At 43.1% G+C, this 22,936-nt stretch overlaps 1 protein-coding gene and 1 long non-coding RNA gene across 7 annotated transcripts in view; both read right to left on the reverse strand.

Annotated features, from left to right (window-relative positions):
* The window catches only part of LOC132209006 (uncharacterized), a 156,264-nt gene that overhangs the window by 74,593 nt on the left and 58,735 nt on the right, over window positions 1–22,936 (reverse strand). The gene's annotated exons all lie outside the window — the stretch shown is intronic.
* Window positions 12,394–20,714, reverse strand: LOC132209004 (utrophin-like). The gene is made up of 3 exons (XM_059644244.1): window positions 20,625–20,714; window positions 16,205–16,362; window positions 12,394–12,499 (listed from the first exon to the last, which is right to left on the reverse strand). The coding sequence occupies exons 1-3, from the start codon at window positions 20,662–20,664 to the stop codon at window positions 12,470–12,472; spliced, it is 228 nt and encodes a 75-aa protein (XP_059500227.1). The 5' UTR covers window positions 20,665–20,714; the 3' UTR covers window positions 12,394–12,469.

Below are 22,936 nucleotides of genomic sequence, written 5' to 3' on the forward strand. Positions count from 1 at the left end.
ACTTGTAGCAGTTCAAGAAGGAAACTCACTACTACCTTCTCAAAGGCAACGAGGGACAGTTGTGCTTCAGACTTCAAATGCCCTTTCTCATTTAGAAAATAATCTATGCCTCCATTTTTACTACCAAAGCACATAACCTCACAGTGTCCCACACAGTATTCTGTCTGCCACTTCTTTGCCCACTCTCAGAGTCTATGCAAGTCCTTCTGCAACTTCCTCACTGCTATCTCTCCCTCCATCTGTCACTGTGCCAACTGTAAACTCAGCAAAAATGTCTCAGTTGCTTCATCCATATCATCAATGTATTACATGAACTGTTGTGGTACCAACATTGATCCCTGTGGGACTCTACTCGTCACCAGCTGCCATCCTGTAAAAGACCCCTTTATCTACACTCTCTGCCTTCTGCCAGTCAGCCAATGCTCAATGCCAATGGCAGTAACTTGCCCAAACACTATGGGCTCTCATCTTATTTGATACCTTCTCAACAGCATTCTGGAAATCCAAACAAATCCCATTCACTGGCTCCCTTTTGTCTAACTTGCCCACTTTCTACTCAAAGAATTCTAACAGATTTGTCAGGTATAACTTCCCCTCGATGAAGCTATGCTGAATCAGCCCGATTTTGTCATTTACTTCCAAGGTCTCTGCAATCTCAACCTTAAGAACGGACTCTAAAATCTTACCAATGATTGAGGTCAGGCTAACTGACCTATAATTTCCCTTCTTCTGTCTCTCTCTTTTCTTAAACAGGGGTGTTGCATTAGCCATTTTCCAAACCCCCAAGATCCTCCCTATCACCACTGATTCCTGAAAGATCACCACTAATGCCTCAACAATTTCTTCAGCTATCTCCTTCAGAAGTCTACAGTACAGTCCATCTGGTCCAGGGGTGATTGGTCCACCTTCAGACTTTTCTGCTTCCCCAGCACCTTTTCCTTAGTTACGGCTATTATATTCACCACTGCCCCTAACTCTCAAAGTTCTAGTATGCGATTGGTGTTTTCCACCATGAAGACTGATACAAAGTACCTGTTCAGTTCCTCTTCCATTTCTTCATTCCTCATACTGATTCTTCAGCCTCCTTTTCCAGTGATCTACTGTCTACTATTTAATGTTAGTTGCAATACTGGTCGAAGACCATATCACAGCTGTACTGAAGGAGGGCCCCATGGAGGGCTCAAGCATTGAGGCAATATGGGTAGAACTCAGAAATAGGAAGGATGCAGTAACAATGTTGGGGCTGTACTACAGGTCTCCCTACAGCGAGCGTGAGATAGAGGTACAAATATGTAAACAGATAATGGAAAGGTGTTGGAGAAACAGGGTGGTGGTGATGGGAGATTTTAATTATCCCAACATTGACTGGGATTCACTCAGAACTCGGGGGCAAGATGGAGCAGAATTTGTAAGGTGTGTCCAGGAGGGTTTTCTAGAGCAGTGTGTGTGTAGTCCAACTCGGCAAGGGGCCATACTGGACCTGGTGTTGGGGAATGAACCTGCCTGGTGGTTGAAATTACAGCAGGGGACGACTTTGGAAATAGCGACCACAATTCCCTAAGTTTTACAATACTCATGGACAAGGATGGGAGTGGTCCTAAAGGAAGAGTTCTAAACTGGGGGAAGGCCAACTATACCAAGGTTCAGTAGCATCTGTGGAATTTAGATCAGGAGAAAATGTTTGAAGGTAAATCCACATTTGATATATGGGAGGCTTTTAAAGAGCGGTTGATTAGTATGCAGGAGAGACATGTTCCTGTGAAAATGAGGAACAGAAAAGGCAAGATTCGGGAACCATGGATGACAGGTGAAATTGTGAGACTAGCCAAGTGCAAAAAGGAAGCATAGATTAGAGGCGACTTAAGAGAGATGAAGCTTTGGAAGAACACGGGGAATTTCGAGCGCATCTGAAACAAGGGATTAAGAGGGCGAAGAGAAGACATGAGATATTGCTGGCAAGCATGGTTAAGCAAAATCCCAAAGCCTTTTATTCATATATAAAGAGCAAGAGGGTAACTAGAGAAAGGATTGGCCCACTTAAGGACAAAGAAGGAAAGTTATGCACTGAGTCAGAGAAAATGGGTGACATTCTTAACGAATACTTTGCATCGGTATTGATGAAGGGGAGGGACATGACAGATGGTGATGTGAGGGATAGACATTTGCTTACTCTAGGTCAAGTTGACACAAGGAAGGAGGAAGTGTTGGGTCTCCTAAAAGGCATTAAGGTGGGGATCTATCCCAGGTTATTGAGAGAAGCGAGACAGGAAGTAGCCGGGGCCTTAACAGATATCTTTGCAGCATCCTTAGACACGGGTGAGGTCCCGGAGGACTGGAGACTTGCTAATGTTGTCGCCTTGTTCAAGAAGGGTAGCAAGGATAATCCAGGTAATTATCGACCGGTGAGACTGACGTCAGTGGTTGGGAAGCTACTGGAGAAGGTACTGAGGGATAGGATCTATTCCCATTTGGAAGCACATCAGCTTATCAGTGATAGGCAACATGGTTTTGTGCAGGGAAGGTCATGTCTTACCAACTTTATAGAATTCTTTGACGACATGACAAAGTTGATTGAAAGGGAAAGGCTGTAGACGTCATTTACATGGACTTCAGTAAGGCGTTTGATAAGGTTCCCCATGGCAGGCTGATGGGGAAAGTCAAGTCGCATGGGGTCAAGGGTGCGCTCGCTCGACGGACACAAAAAAAAATGGGCTAGGCAACAGGAGACAGAGAGCAGTGGTAGAAAGGATTTTCTCAAATTGGACACCTGTGACCAGTGGTGTTCCACAAGGTTCTGTGCTGGGACCACTGTTGTTTTGTGATATGCGTAAATGATTTGGAGGAAGGTGTAGGTCATCTGATCAGCAAGTTTGCAGATGACACTAAGATTGGTGGAGCAGCAGAAAGTGAGGGGGACTGTCAGAGATTACAGCAGAATATAAATAGACTCGAGAGTGTGGCAGATAAATGTCAGATGGAGTTCAATCCGGGCAAATGCGAGGTGATGCATTTTGGAAGATTTAATTCAAGGGTGAACTATGCAGTAAATGGTAAAGTCCTAGGGAAAAGTGATGAACAGAGAGATCTGGGTGTTCAGGTCCATTGTTCCCTGAAGGTGGCAAGCCAGGTCAATAGGGTGGTCAAGAAGGCATACGGCATGCTTTCCTTCATCGGACGGGGTATTGAGGACAAGAGTTGGCAGGTCATGTACAGTTGTATGAGACTTTGGTTCAGCCACATTTAGAGTACTGTGTACATTACCAAAAGGACGTGGACGCTTTGGACAGGGTGCAGTGGAGGTTCACCAGGATGTTGCCTGGTATGGAGGATGCTAGCTATGAAGAGAGGTTGAGTAGAATAGGATTATTTTCATGAGAAAGATGGTGATTAGGGGGGACCTGATTGAGGTCTACAAAATCATGAGGGGATAGACAGGGTGGATAGCAAGAAGCTTTTTCCCCCCAAGAGTGGGGGACTCAATTACTAGGGGTCATGAGTTCAGAGTGAGAGGACGAACGTTTATGGGAGATATGTGTGGAAAGTTCTCTACACAGAGGGTGGTGGGTGCCTGGAACGCGGTGCCAGCGGAGGTGGTAGACGCAGACACGTCAGTATCTTTTCAGATCTGTCCGGACAGACAACTGCAACAGGTATGAGATTCTTGCTCCGTGTACGGTTGAGGGAATGGACTGTGGACAGGATGAGCCAGCTGACCATGGCACCGTGGGGCACAAGGTCATTCAAGGGGGGGGGGGGAGCAAAAAGACAGGTAGGTGTTATAGGGGATTCTATAATTAGAGGGACAGATAGTATCCTGTGCAAGCCGCATCGGGAGACCCGCATGGTGTGTTGCCTGCCCGGTGCCAGGGTGCGGGACATCTCCAACCGGGTTGAAAGGATATTAGAGCGGGAGGGGGAGGATCCAGTTGTTGTGGTCCACGTTGGGACTAACGACATGGGCAAAGCTAGGGTAGAGGACCAGTTCAGGGATTATGAAACACGAGGAAAGAAATTGAAGTACAGGTCCTCAAGGGTCATAATCTCCGGATTACTGCCCAAGCCACGTGCCAATTGGAGTAGGGAAAAGAAAGTTAGGCAAGTCAACACATTGGTAAGGGATTGGTGTGGGAAAGAGGGATTTCATTTCATGGGGCATTGGCATCAGTTTTGGAACCGGGGGGATCTGTACCGTTGGGACGGTCTCCACCTGAACCGATCTGGAACCAGTGTTCTAGCGAAAAAGATAAATAGGGTGGTCAGTAGGGCTTTAAACTCGTGAGTCGGGGGGAAGGGGAAGTGAAAGAGACAGGGAGTATGGAGTTAAATGGAAAGATAAGCAACAGGATAGCATGAGTACAGGTGGATTTAAGCTCGAGGCAGACTAGGAATACAGCAAAAAGGAAGGATAACTTAAGACATCTTGGGATTTCCAACCTCTCTCATAATGATAAGAAAGCTAGCATTAAGACACTTCATCTAAATGCTCTTAGCATTCGCAACAAAGTAGATGAATTAACAGCACAAATCCTCTTGAATGATTATGATGTGGTAGGCATCACAGAGACATGGTTGCAGGGAGCTCAGGGCTGGCAGTTAAATATCCAAGGATTCACAACACATCAAAAAGACAGGGAGGTGGGCAGAGGGGGTGGGGTTGCCTTGTTAGTTAAGAATGGAATTAGATCTACGGCACTAAACGACACAGGGTCAGAAGATGTGGAGTCTGTGTGGGCGGAATTGAGGAAACACAAAGGCAAAAAAAACTGGAATGGGAGTTATGTACAGACCTCCTAACAGTGATCAGGACCGGGGCGCAAGATGCACCGAGAAATAAATAGGGCATGTCAGAAAGGCAAGGTCACGGTGATCATGGGGGACTTCAACATGCAGGTGGATTGGGTGAATAATGTTGCTGGTGGATCCAAAGAAAGAGAATTCATGGAATGTTTGCAGTGTGGCTTTTTGGAACAGCTTGTGATGGAGCCCACAAGGGAACAGGCTATTCTGGGCTTTGTGCTATGTAATGAACCAGACTTTATAAAAGACCTTAAAGTAAGGGAACACGTAGGAGGCAGCGATCATAATACAGTAGAGTTCGGTCTGCAGTTTGAAAGAGAGAAGGCAAAATCGGATGGAATGGTATTACAGTTAAATAAAGGTGATTACAGGGGCATGAGAGAGGAATTGATGAAAATCGACTGGAAGCAGAGCGTAGCGGGGAAGACAGTAGACCAACAATGGCAGGAGTTTATAGGTGTAATTGAGGACACAGGACAGAGGTTCATCCCAAAGAAAACAAAGATTATCTGGGGTGGGATTAGACAGCCATGGCTGACAAAGGAAGTCAGGAAATATATCAAAGAAAAAGAGACAGCCTATAAAGTGGCCAAGAGCACTGGGAAATCAGAAGATTGGGAAGGCTACAAAAACAGACAGAGGATAACAAAGAGAGCAACAAGGAAGGAGAAGATCATATATGAAGGTAGGCTAGCTCGTATTATTAGAAATGATAGTCAAAGCTTCTTTCAATACATAAGAAACAAACGAGAGGCAAGGGTAGATATTGGGCCGCTCCAAATTGATTCAGGAAGGCCTGTGACGGGAGATAAGGAAATAGCTGAAGAACTTAATAAGTACTTTGCGTCAGTCTTCACAGTGGAAGACATGAGTAGTGTGTCAACAATTAGGGAGAGCCAGAGGGCAGAGTTGAATACGGTAGGCATTACAAAAGAGAAAGTGCTAGAAAAGCTAAAGGGTCTAAAATTTGATAAATCTCCTGGCCCCGATGGGCTACATCCTAGAGTTCGGTGGGAGGTGGCTGAGGAAATAGCGGAGGCTTTGGTCGTGATCTTTCAAAAGTCACTGGAGTCAGGGAAAGTCCCAAATGATTGGAAAATTGCTGTTGTAACCCCCTTGTTTAAGAAAGGATCAAGGCAAAAGATGGAAAATTATAGGCCGATTAGCCTAACTTTGGTAGTTGGTAAAATTCTAGAATCCATTGTCAAGGATGACATTTCTAAATTCCCGGAAGTGCAGGGTCAGATTAAAACAAGTCAGCATGGATTTAGTAAGGGGAGGTCGTGCCTATTAGAATTGTTTGAAGAGGTAACAAGTATGTTAGACCAGGGAAACCCAGTAGATGTGATCTATCTAGACTTCCAAAAGGCCGTTGATACAGTGCCTCATGGGAGGCTGCTGAACGAGGTGATGGCCCATGGTGTTCGACGTGAGCTACTGGCTTGGATTGAGGATTGGCTGTCTGACAGAAGGCAGAGAGTTGGGTTAAAAGGCTCTTTTTCGGAATGGCAACCAGTGACGAGCGGTGTCCCGCAGGGTTCAGTGTTGGGGCCACAGCTGTTCACCATATACATTAATGATCTGGATGAAGGGACTGGGGGCATTCTGGCATAGTTTTCCGATGATACGAACATAGGTGGACAGACAGGCCGTGCTGAGGAGGTGGGGAAGCTGCAGAAAGATTTCGACAGTTTGGAACAGTGGTCCAGGAAATGGCTGATGAAATTGAATGTGAGTAAATGTGAGGTTTTGCACTTTGGAAAAAAGAATACAGGCATGGACTATTTTCTAAACGGTGAGAAAATTCGCAAATCAGAAGTGCAAAGGGATCTGGGAGTGTGGTCCAGGATTCTGTACAAGTTAACTTGAAGGTCGAGTCCATAATTAAGAAAGAGAATGTAATGTTGTCGTTTATCTCAAGAGAGTTGGAATATAAAAGCAGCGATGTGCTTCTGAGGCTTTATAAGGCTCTAGTTAGACCCCATTTAGAATATTGTATCCAATTTTGAGCCCCACACCTCAGGAAGGACAGACTAGCCCTGGTTCGTGTCCAGCGAAGATTCACACGGATGATCCCTGGAATGGTAGGTTTAACGTATGATGAACGGCGAAGGATCCTGGGATTGTCCTCGTTAGAGTTTAGAAGGTTGAGGGGAGATTTAGAAACTTACAAGATAATGTATGGTTTAGAAGGGGTGGACGCTAGGAATCCGTTATGCGGCGAGACTAGGACACGTGGGCACAGCCTTAAAATTAGAGGGGTAAATTTAAAACTGAAATGAGACGACATTTCTTCAGCCAGAGAGTGGTGGGCTTGTGGAATTCATTGCCACAGAGTGCATGGAGGCCGGGACGTTGGATGCCTTCAAGGCAGAGATCGACAAATTCTTGATCTCGTAAGGAATCAACGGCTACGGGGAGAGTGCGGGGAGGTGGTGTTGAAATGCCCATCAGCCATGATTTAAATGGCGGAGTGGGCTTGATGGGTCGAATGGCCTTACTTCCACTCCTATGTCTTATGGTCTTATGGACAGGTACATGGATGGGCGGGGAGCAAATGGACACAGACCCTTAGGAAATAGATGGCAGGTTAGACAGAGGATCTCGATCGGCATAGGCTCGGAGGGCCGAAGGGCCTGTTCCTGCGCTGTAATTTTCTTTGTTCTCTTTATTTGTACTCTTGCCTCTCTCTTACCTTTTATAGCTGAAAGAAACTCCTGCAATTTTTTTTAATATTACCCTCATTAATATTGCCCTCATATTTCATCATCTTCCCCCTTATTACCTTTTTACCTGTCCGCTGCTAGTTTTCGAAAGGCTTCCCAATTCACTGGCTTCCCACTAACCGCAACACATTTTATGCTTTTTCTTTTGCTTTCATCCTGTCCTTGACTTATCTTGTTAGTCGTGGTTGCTGATCTTTTCCTGATCTCAACTCCACTCTCCTGCCTGCTCCCCATGGCCCTTTCTCCCTATTTTTCATCAGAAACATATTTATTTCTTTCTTGAATCGGTCGATTGGTGCTGCCTCCATTGCATTCAGGGGCAATGAATTCCATAGATTCACAACCCACTCCTCGTCTCTATTTTGTACATGCCATGCCTCACTCGATAGCTACAGCTTCTTGTTTAAGAATGTCCCACAATGCAGAACATTTGCTCAATGCCAATCTTTTCAATCCCCTTTACTATTTTATATACCTCAATCAGAACCACCCCGCTCATTCTTTCCAACACCAGCAAGTCCAAGCCCAAGCTACTCAGCCACTTCTCAGATGACAGCCCTTTCATCCCTGGAATCAATCAGTTCAACCTCCTCCGAACTGCCTCCAGTGCAAACGCATTCATCCTCAGTGAGGGGATCAAAACTGGACACAAGACTCTGGTCTCACCAACACCCAATGTGTTCGGAAAAACACTTTGTTACTTTAATGATCCAGTCCTTTTGTGATAAATGCCAGAGTTCCATCTGTCTTCCTTGTGCTATGCCTAACCCGCATACCAACTTTCAGCTATTCATGCACAAAGACAGCCAGACAACTTTGCACTGACACACTTTGAATCTTCCCTCCATTTAAATAATAATTTGCCCTTTTTTTCCTGGACAAAATAGGCAAGCCTCATGCTTATCCACATTAACCACCTGCCAGATTCTGGTCCATTCTCCTCGCCTATCAATATTCAGCTGTGTATGTTCTATTTCACATCACAGGCTGTTTTCCCACCTCTTTCAGAATCATCCATGCATTCTGTTACATTACACTTTGTAACATATACAAATGATATGTAAGCAGAGACAAATAGTTGAGGTCAGAGAACTGAACCCCGCAGCACCCGACTCGTAACAATTCACCATCCAGACAAAGACTCATTTATCCTGACCCTCAGCTATCTGTCAGTTAGCCAGGCCTTTATTCAAACCAATATTCTACCCTTAATCCCCTTGGATCTAACCTTCTGGTTCACTTTTGTATGCAGCAACTGGTCAAATTCTTTCTGGAAATCTCGATTTGCCACATCCCTCAGATCCCTATACAAAATACTCAATTCTGCTACCTCACCAGTTCCTGACTTCATTACAGCTGTTGTTCAAACATGGTCAAAAGAGTTGAATTCCGGAGGTGAGCTAAGGATGGCTACATTTGACCGAGTGTGGCATCAAGGAGCGCTACCAAAACTGGAGCTGATGGGAATCCAGCAGAAACTCACCACTGGTTCGAATAATATCTGCACAGAGGACGATGCTTTTTCATTCTTTCATGGGAAAGAGGGCATTGCTGGTTAGACCAGCTTTTATTGCCCATCCCAAATTGCCTGACTGATATCTGGAGTTCCATGTAGGCCACACCAGGCCTAGCCCAGTTTCCTTCCCTAAAGAACATAAGTGAATCAGATGGGTTTTTCCAACAATTGGCAATGGATTTACGATCATCATTAGACTCTTAATGGAATTTGAATTCAATGAAAATCTGGAATTATGTGCCATCGTGGAATTTGAACCAGGTCCTCAGAACATTACCTGAGTGCTTGGATTAATAGTCTAGTCATAATACCATTAGGTCATCGCCTCTCCTAATGGGAGGCATTTTGGTTGTTGGAGGTCAGCTGCAGGAGGTCCTGAAGGTACAGTCCTAAGCCTAACCATCTTCAGCTGCTTTATCAATGACCTTGTCTCCATCATAAGATCAGAAGTGGGGATGTTCACAAATGATAGCAGAATATTCAGCATCATTCACCACTGCTCAGATACTGAACCTGTCCATGTCCAAATGCAACAAGGCCAGAACGATATCTCGGCTTGGGCTGCTAAGTGGCAAGTCGCAATTATACTCCACAAATACCAGGTAATGACCATCTCCAGTAGGAGAAAATCTATTAATTGTCCCTTGACATTCAATGGTGTAACCATCACTGAATTGTCCGCTATCAAAATCCCGGGTTTTACCAGTGAACAGAAATTCAACTGGACTTCCTATTTAAATGCAGTGGCTACAGGAGCAGGCCCAAAGCTCGGATTACTGCATCAAGTAACTCACCTCCTGATTCCCCAAGCCTGTCTACCAGCTACATGGAACAAGTCAGAAGAATGATGGAATAATCCCCACTTGCCTAGATGGGTGCAGATACAAAAGCACTCAATAAGTTCAACACCATCCAGTAAAAAGCAGCCTACTCCCTCCAGTGCTCATTAGCAGCAGTGTGTACCATCTATGAGATGCACTGAGAAATCTGCAAAAGATCCTGAGATCGGACTTTCCAAACCTATGACAAATTTCAGCTGCAAGGGCAAGTGTAACAGATATATGAGAACAGCACCACCAACAAGACCCTGTGTCTAAGCCACTCACCATCTCAACTTGGAAATATATTGCTGTTCTTTCACTATCACTGGGTCAAAGTCCTGGAAATTCACCCCTGACTGACTGAGTCTACCTACAGCACATGGACTACAATGATTCAACAATTACAAGGCTAACTAAGGATGGCAAATAAATGCTGCCCCAGTTAGCGATGCCAGTGGCCCAGAAACAAATAAAAATTAAGTATCACCTACCTCCTCTTAATTCCAGTTTCTCATGCAGCACCATTCTGATTATTCTATAAAACCTGGTCTTTCCATAGCAATGCTCAAAGCTACATACAGTACTTGTTTGAAATCAAATTATATTCTGCACAATATTAAGAGCCATCACTGGCTGATGAGTATGATTGCCCAGCTAGGAAATTCCGTATCACGGGTCATGAGCTCTGTGCGGGTTGATTAGCCTGAACTAGAGCCACACGTTTAGCAGGTCTTTCAGGGTGATGGAAGTGGTCTTGGCCTTGAGAACACTAGCATTCCTTTCTCCAGTTCCTTTCCCACACTTCAACTTCTTGCCTGTGTTCATAAAGAATTATGTGTCTTTAGACAGGAGATTCCCCCAAGTTGGTTTCTTCTGAATGGGGATATCCCAATCTTGGACCTCGATGTAGTATTTCTTGAAGGAACATTTCAAGGTCTTTGAAATCAGTTGGCAAAAATTTACTTTGGTAGTCATAACTTAGGCATCCAAAGTACATGGCCAGCCCAATGGGGTTTGTTTCAAATCATCATGGCGTCAATGCTGATGCTAGGAGGTTTTTCCTCCTAGCTCATGTGGAGAATCCATGACAAAACTGTGCTGAAAGGGTCTTGAAGTGGCAGCTGGATGTTATCCAGGTTTCACAGTCATATAGGAGAGGATGAACGATGCATGCCTTGAACTCAAGGATCTTGCGATCAGCACAGATGTCACAATTGAGCATTCTCATCCTTAGGAGGCCAAAGGTGCCACTCGCAGATTGGACGTAATGTTAGAACCTCTGTATCGATGTCAGCCTTAAAAGAGAGAGAGCAACCCATGTAAGGGAAATGTTCTACATTTGGGAGGATTTCTCCATTAATTTTGATGAAAAAATGGGCCACAACTTGAGATTGGTAAAGGATTTGAGTCATCTTGAGGTTCGAACATAGAACATAACAGCCCAGTACAGGCCCTTTCGGCCTTGATGTTGTGAAACCAACCTGAAGCCCATCAAACCTACACTATTCCATTATCATCCATATGTTTATCCAACGACCATTTAAATGCCCTTAAAGTTGGCAAGTCTACTACTGTTGCAGGCAGGGCATTCCATGCCCTTACTACTCTCCAAGTAAAGAACCTACCTCTGACTTCTGTCCTATATCTATCACCCCTCAATTTAAAGCTATGCCCCCTGACCGTGTCAAACATGGCCATCCGAGCCAAAAGACTCTCACTGTCCACCCTATCTAATCCTCTGATCATCTTGTATGGTTCTATTAAGTCACCTGTTAATCTTCTTCTCTCGAACGAAAACAGCCTCAAGTCCCTCAGCCTTTCCTCATAACGCCTTCCCTCCATACCAGGTAACATCCTGGTAAATCTCCTCTGCACCCTTTCCAATGCTTCCACATCCTTCCTATAATGCTGCGACCAGAACTGTACGTAATACTCCAAGTGCAGCTGCACCAGAGTTTTGTACAGCTGCAACATGCCCTCATGGCTCCGAAACTCAATCCCTCTACCAATGAAGCCTAACACACCGTATGCCTTCTTAACAACCCCATCAAACTGGGTGGCAAATTTAAGGTTGAGGCTAATTCTTCAGTATACTTTTGCAAAAGCCTGAAGGGAGATTTGAAGACTTCTGAGAGTGGAAATGACATTGTGAACCACATACTGAAGCTCCATAAGCGAGGTCAGTGTCATTTTCTTCCGTGATTTTAACTGGTTGAGGTGAAAAGGTTTTCCATCCATCCTATCCAAGTCACTGGGAAGCTTGTTCTTGATGAGATTAAGAATGGTGGTGACAAAGTTGGAGAAAAGGGTGGGCATGATGACATATCCCTCCTTGAGCCTCAACTTGACATCAAAGAGCTTCTGCACAATATTGTATTCCTGGTATTGAAGCCTGATTTAAGCTGTTGGCCTTTTATCATTTTAGCAAACTACTTCAACTTTGAGGGAAGATTGTATTTAAATGGTAAAATCCCTAAGTTTCGACAGATTGGAACAATTCTATCAAGTGGAATAATATATGACTCACTGGAGTGCAGTTCTCCACCATTGGGTAATGTAACTTGTGCCCCTTTGACGTGCGCCCCGAAAAGAAACAGCTTCGGCACATGTCATAATTCAAGTGTTTGAGGCTGCGGTACCTATAAAGGAAGAACAAGTAGTAAGAGAAATGTTCATTTTTGTTTGGATATTTTTAACCATCGAAGGAATGCAAGTTAAGTAGTTAAATTATGTATTTTTTTTTATTTTGAAGAAACGGCAAATTATGTGGGGAGAAACAAATGCTAGCAAAGTCGAGGAAAACTGTCCCAACTCCCCCAGTCGATTTTCATAATGGGATATCACATCCCTGGAATTATTGTAAATTGCTTCTGCTCTGCATCCAACGTATGCACAACTTTCCCATTGTATGGAAGGTTTTCATCTGCCACGGTGGCATAAACCTATTTAGAAGTAACCTTGCCAGAATCTTCCTGGAAAAGGTCAATCTGACGAGCAGCGATTGTAACATGTGAAGCTGTAAAGGCCACAATAAACGAGGAGGATACACATTTTCAGCTCAGACTGCAGAAGGGAAGTTCTCCAAGCAAAGAGAAAAAAAAGTCAAGAAATTAACTGTAATAATGGCTGAGAGACAGTGGGCAAGTGGCAAATACATTGAACTAAAAATCCAGAGACCCACGCTGATGCTCTGGAGAATGTAGGTTCATGTTCAAACACTGTAGCTGGTCAAATTTACATTTCATTAAAAAAAACCCAGAACTAAGAGTCATTTCCAGTAACGCTATCATGAAACTATCAACAATTGTTGGTAAAAATCCATCTGATCCACTCATGTCCTTTCGGGGAGTATTCGATCATCCTTACCCCATCTGATCTACATGTGGCTGCAGAGCCACAGCAATGTAGGTAGCTCTGAACCACCCGCCCAGCCATCCACTCAGTTCAACGGCAATTAGCGAAGGACAACAAATGATAACTTCACCGGTGATAGCCAAATCCCTTGCAAGAATGGAAAATGTCATAATGAAATGGAAGGACTTGATCAATGTCGTGTGAAATTATCAACAGATGAATGGATGGAACTGCATACAGAATGCAGGTCATCAATATGATGAGATGGTGCAAAACAGAGAATATTGCCTTCAGATTCCTGTCATGAAGCCAAACTCTGAGACTCAGCAAGCAGTCATAAATGTTTGAGCAGAAACTAAATAGCCATGAAAACCAACATAAAAGTACAAACAGCAGGCTCTTAAAATTTTTGGAGCTATGCAAGGCAATATTAAATTATGCACTGAAGTGGTTAAGTTCAGTTAATCCTCTTATAAATAGCACTGCTAACAGGAAACTCACTGTCAATTACAGATTAGTCCAGAATTTTCGAGGCAATAGATAAACTGAAGCAGAATACCAGTTTCCGTGAGGAACAAACATAATTTGGAAGTGAAAGGGATGAAAGGAATTACTTTTCTGAACAACAGTCGGAAGAAATACAGACAGACGGTAGATTGAGAAGATGAAACATTGAGGAGATGTTAAGGAAAGAAATAGATTTGGAAGTAACAGTGTGGTAGAATTGTGGAAGTTCACTGGCCTCACGCAACATCAGGAACCAATACATTTGATCTTTATAGAACAGAATGTCAGAGAAGGGGGGCTCTCTTCCCAAATGGTCAAGCTGACAAAATGTAGGAAAAAGGCTGCCTTCCTCTTGGTGCTTCTCAATGGATGAACACTCGAGGAAACTTGTGTTTATTGGTTGCGGACCTATTGGTGGTTGGTTCATTCATATCAGGCAGATTCTCCCACAGCGGGTGAAGGTGTGGTCACAGTCTTCACTGGAGGCAACTGAATCGATTCCTCTTCTTTGTTCATTCATGCAAGTTCTGTGTTTGGATTCCTGATTGCGGCTACAAAATCTCCTATCTGCCCCTCCAACTATCAAGTCTCCGATCACTCATGTCCTGTTTACCTTATCCTTTTCCACCGTGTCCCAGAGCCAAATACACTTTACTTTTAATGAATTTTAAGTTCAAATCACAGTAAAAGGAAGCCATTTGGTCCATCATGTTTGAACTAGCTCTCCAAATACATGTCACAAATTAGTGCCTTTTCCTTAACCTGCACATTATTTCTCTTTAATTAATCAACTAACGCTTTCTTGCATCTTTTACTGAAACTGCCTCCTCTAGGTAATGCATTCTATAGACTGTGATAAAGCTATTTCTTACACTGCAGTTACTTCTGTAGTCAATCACTTCAAACCTCTGCATCTTATTCTCAATTCTGTCACAAGTAGGAAAGTCTTCCCCTCGTCTACTCTGACCAGACTTCAAATGATTTTGCAAGATTCAAAATAATCTCTTCTAAGTCTCAGCATCTTCGAGGAAAGCTGTCCCAATTCCTCTAATCAATTTTCATAATGAGATATCTCAACCCTGGAATCATTATTGTAAATTGGTCCTGCTCTGTCTCCAACATTTTCACAAAGTTCCCTTCGCATGGAAGGTTTTCATTCGCCATGGTGGTATAAACCTATTCAGAAGTAAGCTTGCCAGAATCTTCCCAGCAATGGAAAGGCTGGTGATCCCATGGTTCTTTGAGCAATCTGACATTTCTCTTTCAGTTTTGTATAAGATATGGCATCTTAAAGATTTTGTGAAATCCTGCCCTGTTCCTCATAGTCCATGAAAAGCCATCAGATCTTGGCCTTCAGAGTTAGGCCACCATTCCTCAAGCTTCAGATGGAATTCAATTGACTCCGGGTCGCTGTTGCTCTTTACTTAGTTATGGCAGTCATAGTTTCATCCACAGTTGGGGTCTCACTCCAGTTCTTCTTAGACAGGGAGTTGTTTGATCAGATCAATGGCAGTAACACGCACCTTCTCCAAGATGGCCAATCTTAGAAATGTAGGAGAATAGTTAACTGAAAAGGGTCAATTTACCCCTTAGAAATCCTGTCCAAATATGCAATTTAATTTACTAATTATGGACAAGAAGTTTTATCGATCATTTAGCAACAACACAGCAATCACTTTCATAGGATGCACACACATTGATTACAGGACTAATAAAAAGGCCTTTCTGTAAATTCTCAATAATTGCAAATTACAGAACCAACCGCAAGTCAAGTCACAATCCATTCTGAGCCACAGTGTCTGTGATCAATGCAACGGTGAACAAAATACCAAAAGCATGCAGCACTCACCTCTCACAAAAAATTAAGTTAAAGAAGTTGATACTTAATTTGTCCTAATTACTTCTCTGGTCCATGAGTTTGTTGGGATTTTTGATGATTTCAGTTGTGTTGTTGACTGATCGAGTTTCTAATAGAACATCTAAAGTTAAAGCTTTCTTTAAAAACTAACTCCCACTAACTTTCTGCTGGTTTGCACATCTCACCTGAAACCTACGAATGGGTACTCTTTGCAGATGTTACACTTCGCCTGATGTTTTGCAGTTTCAGCAGCTGCCACATGGTGTAGAACAGGCAGCCAGACCATGGATCGAGGCTCCAATCTCATCCACTCTACAAAGTGTTTAATATCAATCTCTGTTTTTGTTCTGGCCCGAGAGGGAAATAAAAGATCAGCTGCATGACTAATTATGTCAAGTTTACATCCGCTATCCTCAGTGATATCTAATACACTATCACTGGGGTTTCTGACATTGTTTTTAATCATTAATTTAATAAAAACATTGACTATTTATAAACATGATAGCCTTGGATTAGTCGTGGTACATGTTGGCCTCTGGAACTAACTCAAACCGAAAATGAGCACAAAATTCACACTGGCAAGTAGACCCGCTTGACCTATTGAATTGGCGCAGAGCACACTTACATGTTGGAAGCAACTGCAGACACTTGGTTCAATGTTTCTGCCTCCAAATGAAGGTACCTCACCGAGCTGCCGAGGGATCTGGACTGCATTGTGAAGCAAAAGGCTCAGGCTTCGTTGGTCACATAAATCTGTGGGTTCAGCTACTTGTTTGAAGAGATCTGCAAAAGTTATTCAGAAGAAAAATATTGATATTCCTAAACTTAAGAGAGGTAGTTGAGAGTTCAAAACATCCAATACATCTTCCTCAATTGCCTTGCTTTGTAAATTATCTTAAAACATTATTTTATGATCTTGATTGGCTATTTGCAAACAACTGTGGAAACAAAAACTTCTGTTTGTTTACAACAATGGACAATGTATGTTGTCCAAGGAAGTCATTTGGTCAATTTCTTTCTTGATTATAAATCTCAAACCTCTCGAATATCTCCTCATTCGTTTCACAGAGATGTACAGTTTGTGTGGACCTGGAAAACATGGGCACTGCCCTCAATGAATATTTTGTGTCAATCTTTACAATGGAAAAGGACACTGCAAGTATAGATATCAGGGCAGAGGACCTAGGAACATCAGAGGTAAAGACACAGGGAGACGCAGCTGGTTTAGCAACTTTACAAGTGGATACATCCGCAGGCCTAACTGAAATGTATACCAGCTCGCAAGGGAAGTGAGGGAGGAGATATCTGGGCCCCTGGCAGCAATTTTCAAACCCTTGCCAATCAGAAATGAAGTAATGAAGGTCTATGAACATTGTTCTACTATTAACAAACAGAGAGAGGAACAAACCAGCAAATTAAAGGCCAGTCAGAATAATCTCAGCACTGGAGAAGCTACAAAGAGGCATTCTTAGGGGTAGAATGTACTTGCATGAATTAATCAGGGATAGTCAGGATGGATTTGTTAAGATGAGGTCATATTTCAGAAATTTGATCCTTTTTTGAGGAGATGTTGGAAAGTTGATGAGCTTATGCATTCGATGTGGACTTAGTAAAGACCCCTTGGCAGACTGATCAAGAAAACAACAGTCAACGAATCAAAGGCAAAGAGGCACACTGGAGCCAAAACTGGCTGAGGCAGAGAGCACAGGGTGATTGATGGTAAAGGGATATCTATGTGACAGGATGTGTGCTTTGATTGGGCTTGTGCAGGGCTTGCCACAAGGACCCTTGAAATTTGTCAACTAGATTCATCGTTTGGGCTTAAACACAGTGTGTATGACCGTGTCGCTAGCGAATGACTAATTTAGTGAGGAGGATATCGATGGAATGGTCATGTAAATAACAGCCATGGGATCAAAGGCAAAGTGGCACACTGGATCCAAAATTGGTTGACAGACAGGAAGGATAAACTTCAGGAGGAGATCAACAGACTGGTCAGCTGGGCACAGCAATTGGAACTCAACCAGGAAAAGTGTGATCTAACCAACTTGGGAGGGCTAACAAGGCAGGGGATCACACTATGAAGGGTGTGATCCTGGAGATTACTGAAAAACCAAGATGCTGCCTGGGCTGGGGGTCCTCATGGAATCATACAGCACAGAAGAGGTCCCACGGCCCACTAAGGATGTACCTCTGAAAATACACTGCGACATATACTAGTCCCATTTTTACACACTGGACCATTCTCTTAAATATTACAACATTTCAAGTGCTCATCCAAGTACTTTTCAAAAGTTGTGAGGTTTCCTGTTTCAACTTCCCTCCCAGGCAATGCATTCCAGACCTTCACCACACTCTGGATGAAAATGATTTTCCTCAAACCTCCTCTAAATTTCCCGTCTTTGTCTTTAAAATTATGCCCTGTTGTTATTGATGCTTTAACTAAGGGGAACAATGCTTTCTACTCAACCTATCTATACCTCTCATATTCTTATATGCCTCTATCAGGACCTCCACTCAACCCGCAAACCTTCTCTGCTTCACAGAAAATAATCTGACTTTTTCCAGCCTTTCTTAACAGCTAAAATGCTCCAACACATGCAACATACTTTTGATTCCCTCCAGTGCAATCACATCCTTCCTAATGGGTGGTGACCAAAACGCCACTCACGACTCCAGCTGTGGCCTAACCAAACTTTGAAACAGCTCCAAAGTGGCCTCCCCGTTCTTACAATCTATGCCACGAATGATAAAGGGAGATGTCCCATATGTCTTTGTAACAACCCTTACTAGCCTGACCTGACCCCTTCAGGAATTCATGAACAATCACCCCAGGATCCCTTTTCTCCTCTAAGCTTCCCAGTGTCCTGCTATGCATTAGATTGAGATTTAGGTTTTATTATCACATGTATTCAATACAGCGTACAAGAGTACAATGCCACCTCAGACGGTGCCACCTCAGGGACAAAGTCCCGAGGTATGAAATTTTAGTTGCAGAAGTAGAAAATTTATCCATCTTTCTTTAATCAGAGTCTTAGGGGAGTGGAATGCAATGCCGGAGAGGGTCGTGGAGTCAGCCTCATTAGGGGCATTTCATCGGCTATTAGACAAGCACATGGATGACATTATAAGGTAGGGGTGGAGGTTAGATAGACGTTAGGATGAGGGTAAAAGTTCGGTACAACATCGTGGGCTGAAGGGCCGGTACTGTGCTGTACCGTTCCACGCTCTATGTTATAAAAATAAATGAATAAGTTTAAAAGTTCAGCACGACAGTCTTCTTCATATAACAGTAGAAAAATAAAAACAAAAATTTAAAAAGTCAAACATTACAGTCCTTTCTGAAGCCACGAATTTGCAGACACTCTGAACGAGGCTTCCCCCGTGACGGTTTGTGTTCCCCTGTGCTGGGCTGAGGCCCGCCCATCCTTGCCAGTAGACTTCACTGCTGGCTGCCGTTGCTGACCTCCATCCGGCACGACAGGTTTTGCCACATTAAGTCTCTCTTATATTATTCCTTCTTCAGGCTATATCAATCTGCCACTGACCTGCCCGTTTGACCGATGCCAAGATTGGAGCAGACAAGGGGACCTGGTAAAGGTTTTTAAGATTTTGAAGGGCATAGAAAGGATAACTGGAAGCTGCTTTTTCCATTCGTAGACATGTCAGTAAACAGGGGACACAGATTGAAGTTCACAGGTAAAAGGCGAGGAGGGGAGTTGAGGAGAACCTATTTTCCCAGTGTGGTGGGAGTCCTGAGCTCACTGACTGAACAAGTGTGACTGATTCAGAAAGTGTCTGAATATTTAAGCAGTATTTAGATGTTCACTTGTGTTGCCATAGGCTCCAGGGCTATGGGCCAAACAATCAAAAAGGAAATCAATGTACTCTGAGTTCAATGTAGACAGATCTTTGTTGAGCAGTGCAGTAACGACAGACCGCACGGCCTCCTCCTGAGAAAAAAATATCCTTGAGTCTAGAATTACACAACTTTTCTAGGAGGCATTTCTCCACTTGACTGATTCTTTGTAAATGCAAGGCCGATAAAATAAATCCTTTTATTAGAAGCTTCTACCTCACTGAGAAAGCTTCAGGCCAATTTGATAATCTGCTCTCAAAAATCTGCTCATGTTTTGATAGTTGGGACAAATTCTACTGTCAGGGCTGACACAATCCACAACATTCGAAATCAATCAACAATATTCCAGAAAGATGATCATTTGCCTATCCGACCAATTTTAACTGATGCTTTAAAAAATAGAGAAATAAATTTGGATCTGGCAAAAACTAATCAGTTCTTCCTTGGACCATACCTGTACGTACCAGCTTTCAAAAAAATATGCCCATTAGTTTGTGAGATGCATTGTTGACAAACAGCACAACAAGTGGGCAAAAACATGACCTCACATTAAGTGTTATCACTGCTGCAAGTGAGCAGTAGAGTCATACAACACTTCCAAATACTTTTCCCAGTATTCTCATGATGAAAACATTATTGGTCACAAAAACAGCTGCTAAGTTGGTGTCGTTGAGAAGCAATGGCATCATACATATGTAGTGCATCATTTATCCAGCAGGAATGCACTGTGCAGATTCTGCACAGACCAAGTTATGACTTAACATTCATCGTGGCAGTGACTAAATACAGAAATATACTAATACAGCAAACCTTTTGTTAAATAGCACCTGTGGTCCCAGGAATGTGCTGAATAATCAACAATTCCATTTGATCAATCGGTCCACACACACAAAAAACACACACTCAATAATAGGAACATGATGCATGGGATATACACATCATTGTTATACTTCATCTGCAGCATAAATAACTTCAGTAATGATGCAACTTTGCCTTAACTCAAACTTACTGGCAGAGAGCCTTCTCACGTGCACCCTCACCAGACATCACAGAGATTAGGAGAATACAGTAAACATCTAGTGTATTTTTGTCAGTTTATTGAGTGTGCTAGTTTGTTAAACAAAGTTTACCTCCAGTTAAACCTACAGTTTACATGTGTATCAGCAATGACAGATTTAGTACTGACACTTGTATTTTTCTTCCAGATGACCCTTGGATCGACACATCAAGACAAATTTTCAAAGAAAGCACTCTGATTCTTCCACTCATACCCCTGGAAAAGGAAGGTGCAGAATGTCACTGACTGACTTTACTCATTTGAATACAGCATAAGATACATAGAACATCGAACAGTACAGGCCCTTCAGCCCACGATGGTGTGCCGAACCTTTATCCGAAACCTCAGGTCCATCTAACCTCCACCCCTATCTTATATTACCATCCATATGCCTGTCTAATAGTCACTTCAATGCCCCCAATGAGGCCGACTCCACTACCCACTCCAGCTGAAACAAAGATCTCTTTGAATTGTCATTTGTCAGACATGTATTGAATCAAAAAACAAATTTCTCACTTCCATAGATTTCTATAGCATCTTAATATGATGTGAAGATTAGACTTCACCCTATCATTTTATAAATACAACTTTGAACAAAATGCCACGATATAGAACTTGTATGTTGGTATTTGTGCATATGCCATTTCAGTTTGTGTGATCTGTTTCGATGCAACGAGTGATAAACACTTCGATTGAAATGGTTGAGAGTAGTATATGTGAGATTTAATACCATGTCTAATCTACAGATAGTCCATCTGCAGGTAGTTATTCATGAGGCTTAACTGACATCATGTCTTAGGGGAGCTTGTGGCCTCTGGGTTAGGTACTGTTTGACCATTGCCTACTGGTCACTGGTTGAGAGGAAAGTGAACTACTAGCTGCTATCCATTTTCAACAAGTGATCACGATTATCTACCTGTGTTTCAACGTCCCATCAACATTCAAGAATTGTTGCTCGAAGAGGCTTCTGTGTAACAAATAGGAGCGGAATCAAGATCAACCATGTTTTCCCTATCTGAACAAGCTGCCAACACCAGAAATATGGGACCGTCTTAATCATTCTTAAACAATTAACTTTTACAACAGACAACAGGTGCAGGATAAGGCCATTCAGCCCTTGGAGCCAGCACCACCATTCATTATAATCATGGCTGATCTCCACAATCAGTATCCTGTCCCTGCCTTATCCCCATAACCCTTGATTCCACTATCTTTAAGAACTCTATTCATCTCTTTCTTGAAAGTATCCAGAGACTTGGGCCTCCATTGCCTTCTGGGGCTGTGCATTCCATACATCCACCACTGTCTGGGTGAAGAAGATTTTCCTCAACTCTGTTCGAAATGCCCTACCCCTTATTTTTAAACTGTGTCCTCTGGTTCTGGACTCACCCATCAGCAGAAACATGCTTCCTGCCTCCAGAGTGTCCAAAACTTTAATAATCTTATACATCTCAATCAGACCCACTCTCATCCTTCTGAGCCAGGTCCCTGTACAGCGGCAGAAGGACCTCTTTGTTCCTATACTCAATTCCTCTTGTTATGAAGGCCAGCATGCCATTAGCTTTCTTCACTGCCTGCTGTACCGACATGCTTGCTTTCATTGATTTCTGTACAAGAACACCTAGATCTCGTTGTACTTCCCCTTTACCAAACTTGACTCCATTTCGATAGTAATCTGCCTTCCTGCTCTTTCCACCAAAGTGGATAACCACACATTTATCCACATTAAACTGCATCTGCCAGGCATCCGTCCACTCACCTAGCCTGTCCAAGTCACCCTATATTCTCATAACATCCTCCTCACATTTCACACTGCCGCCCAGCTTTGTGTCATTGGCAAATTTGCTAATATTACTTTTCGAGCCTGCATCTATATCATTAATGTATATTGTAAACAGCTGCAGTCCCAGCACTGAACCTTGTGGTACCCTATTGGTCACCGCCTGCCATTCCAAAAGGGACCCGTTTATCACTACTCTTTGCTTCCTGTCAGCCAGCCATTTTTCAGTCCAAGCCAGTATTTTGCCCCCAATACCATGTGCCCTAATTTTGCTCACTGATCTCATATGTGGGACTTTATCAAAGGCTTTCTGAAAGTCCTGGTCCACTCCATCCACTGGTTCTCCCTTGACCAACTTCATAGTTACATCCTCAAAAAATTCCAGAAGATACGTCCAGCACAATTTCCACTTTGTAAATCTTTGCTGACTCTGACCTATCCTGTTACGGCTATCCAAATGAGTTGGAATTTCATCTTTTATAATTCACTCCAGCATCGTTCCCACCATTGACGTCCGGCTAACCAGTCTGTAATTTCCTCTTTTCTCTCTCCCTCCTTTCTTGAAAAGTAGGACAACATTAGCCACCCTCCAATCCGCAGGAACTGATCCTGAATCTAGAGAACATTGGAAAATGATTACCAATGTGTTCACGATTTCTAG

This window comes from Stegostoma tigrinum, unplaced genomic scaffold, assembly GCF_030684315.1.
Source record: "Stegostoma tigrinum isolate sSteTig4 unplaced genomic scaffold, sSteTig4.hap1 scaffold_61, whole genome shotgun sequence".
NCBI classification, from domain to species: Eukaryota; Metazoa; Chordata; class Chondrichthyes; order Orectolobiformes; family Stegostomatidae; genus Stegostoma; species Stegostoma tigrinum.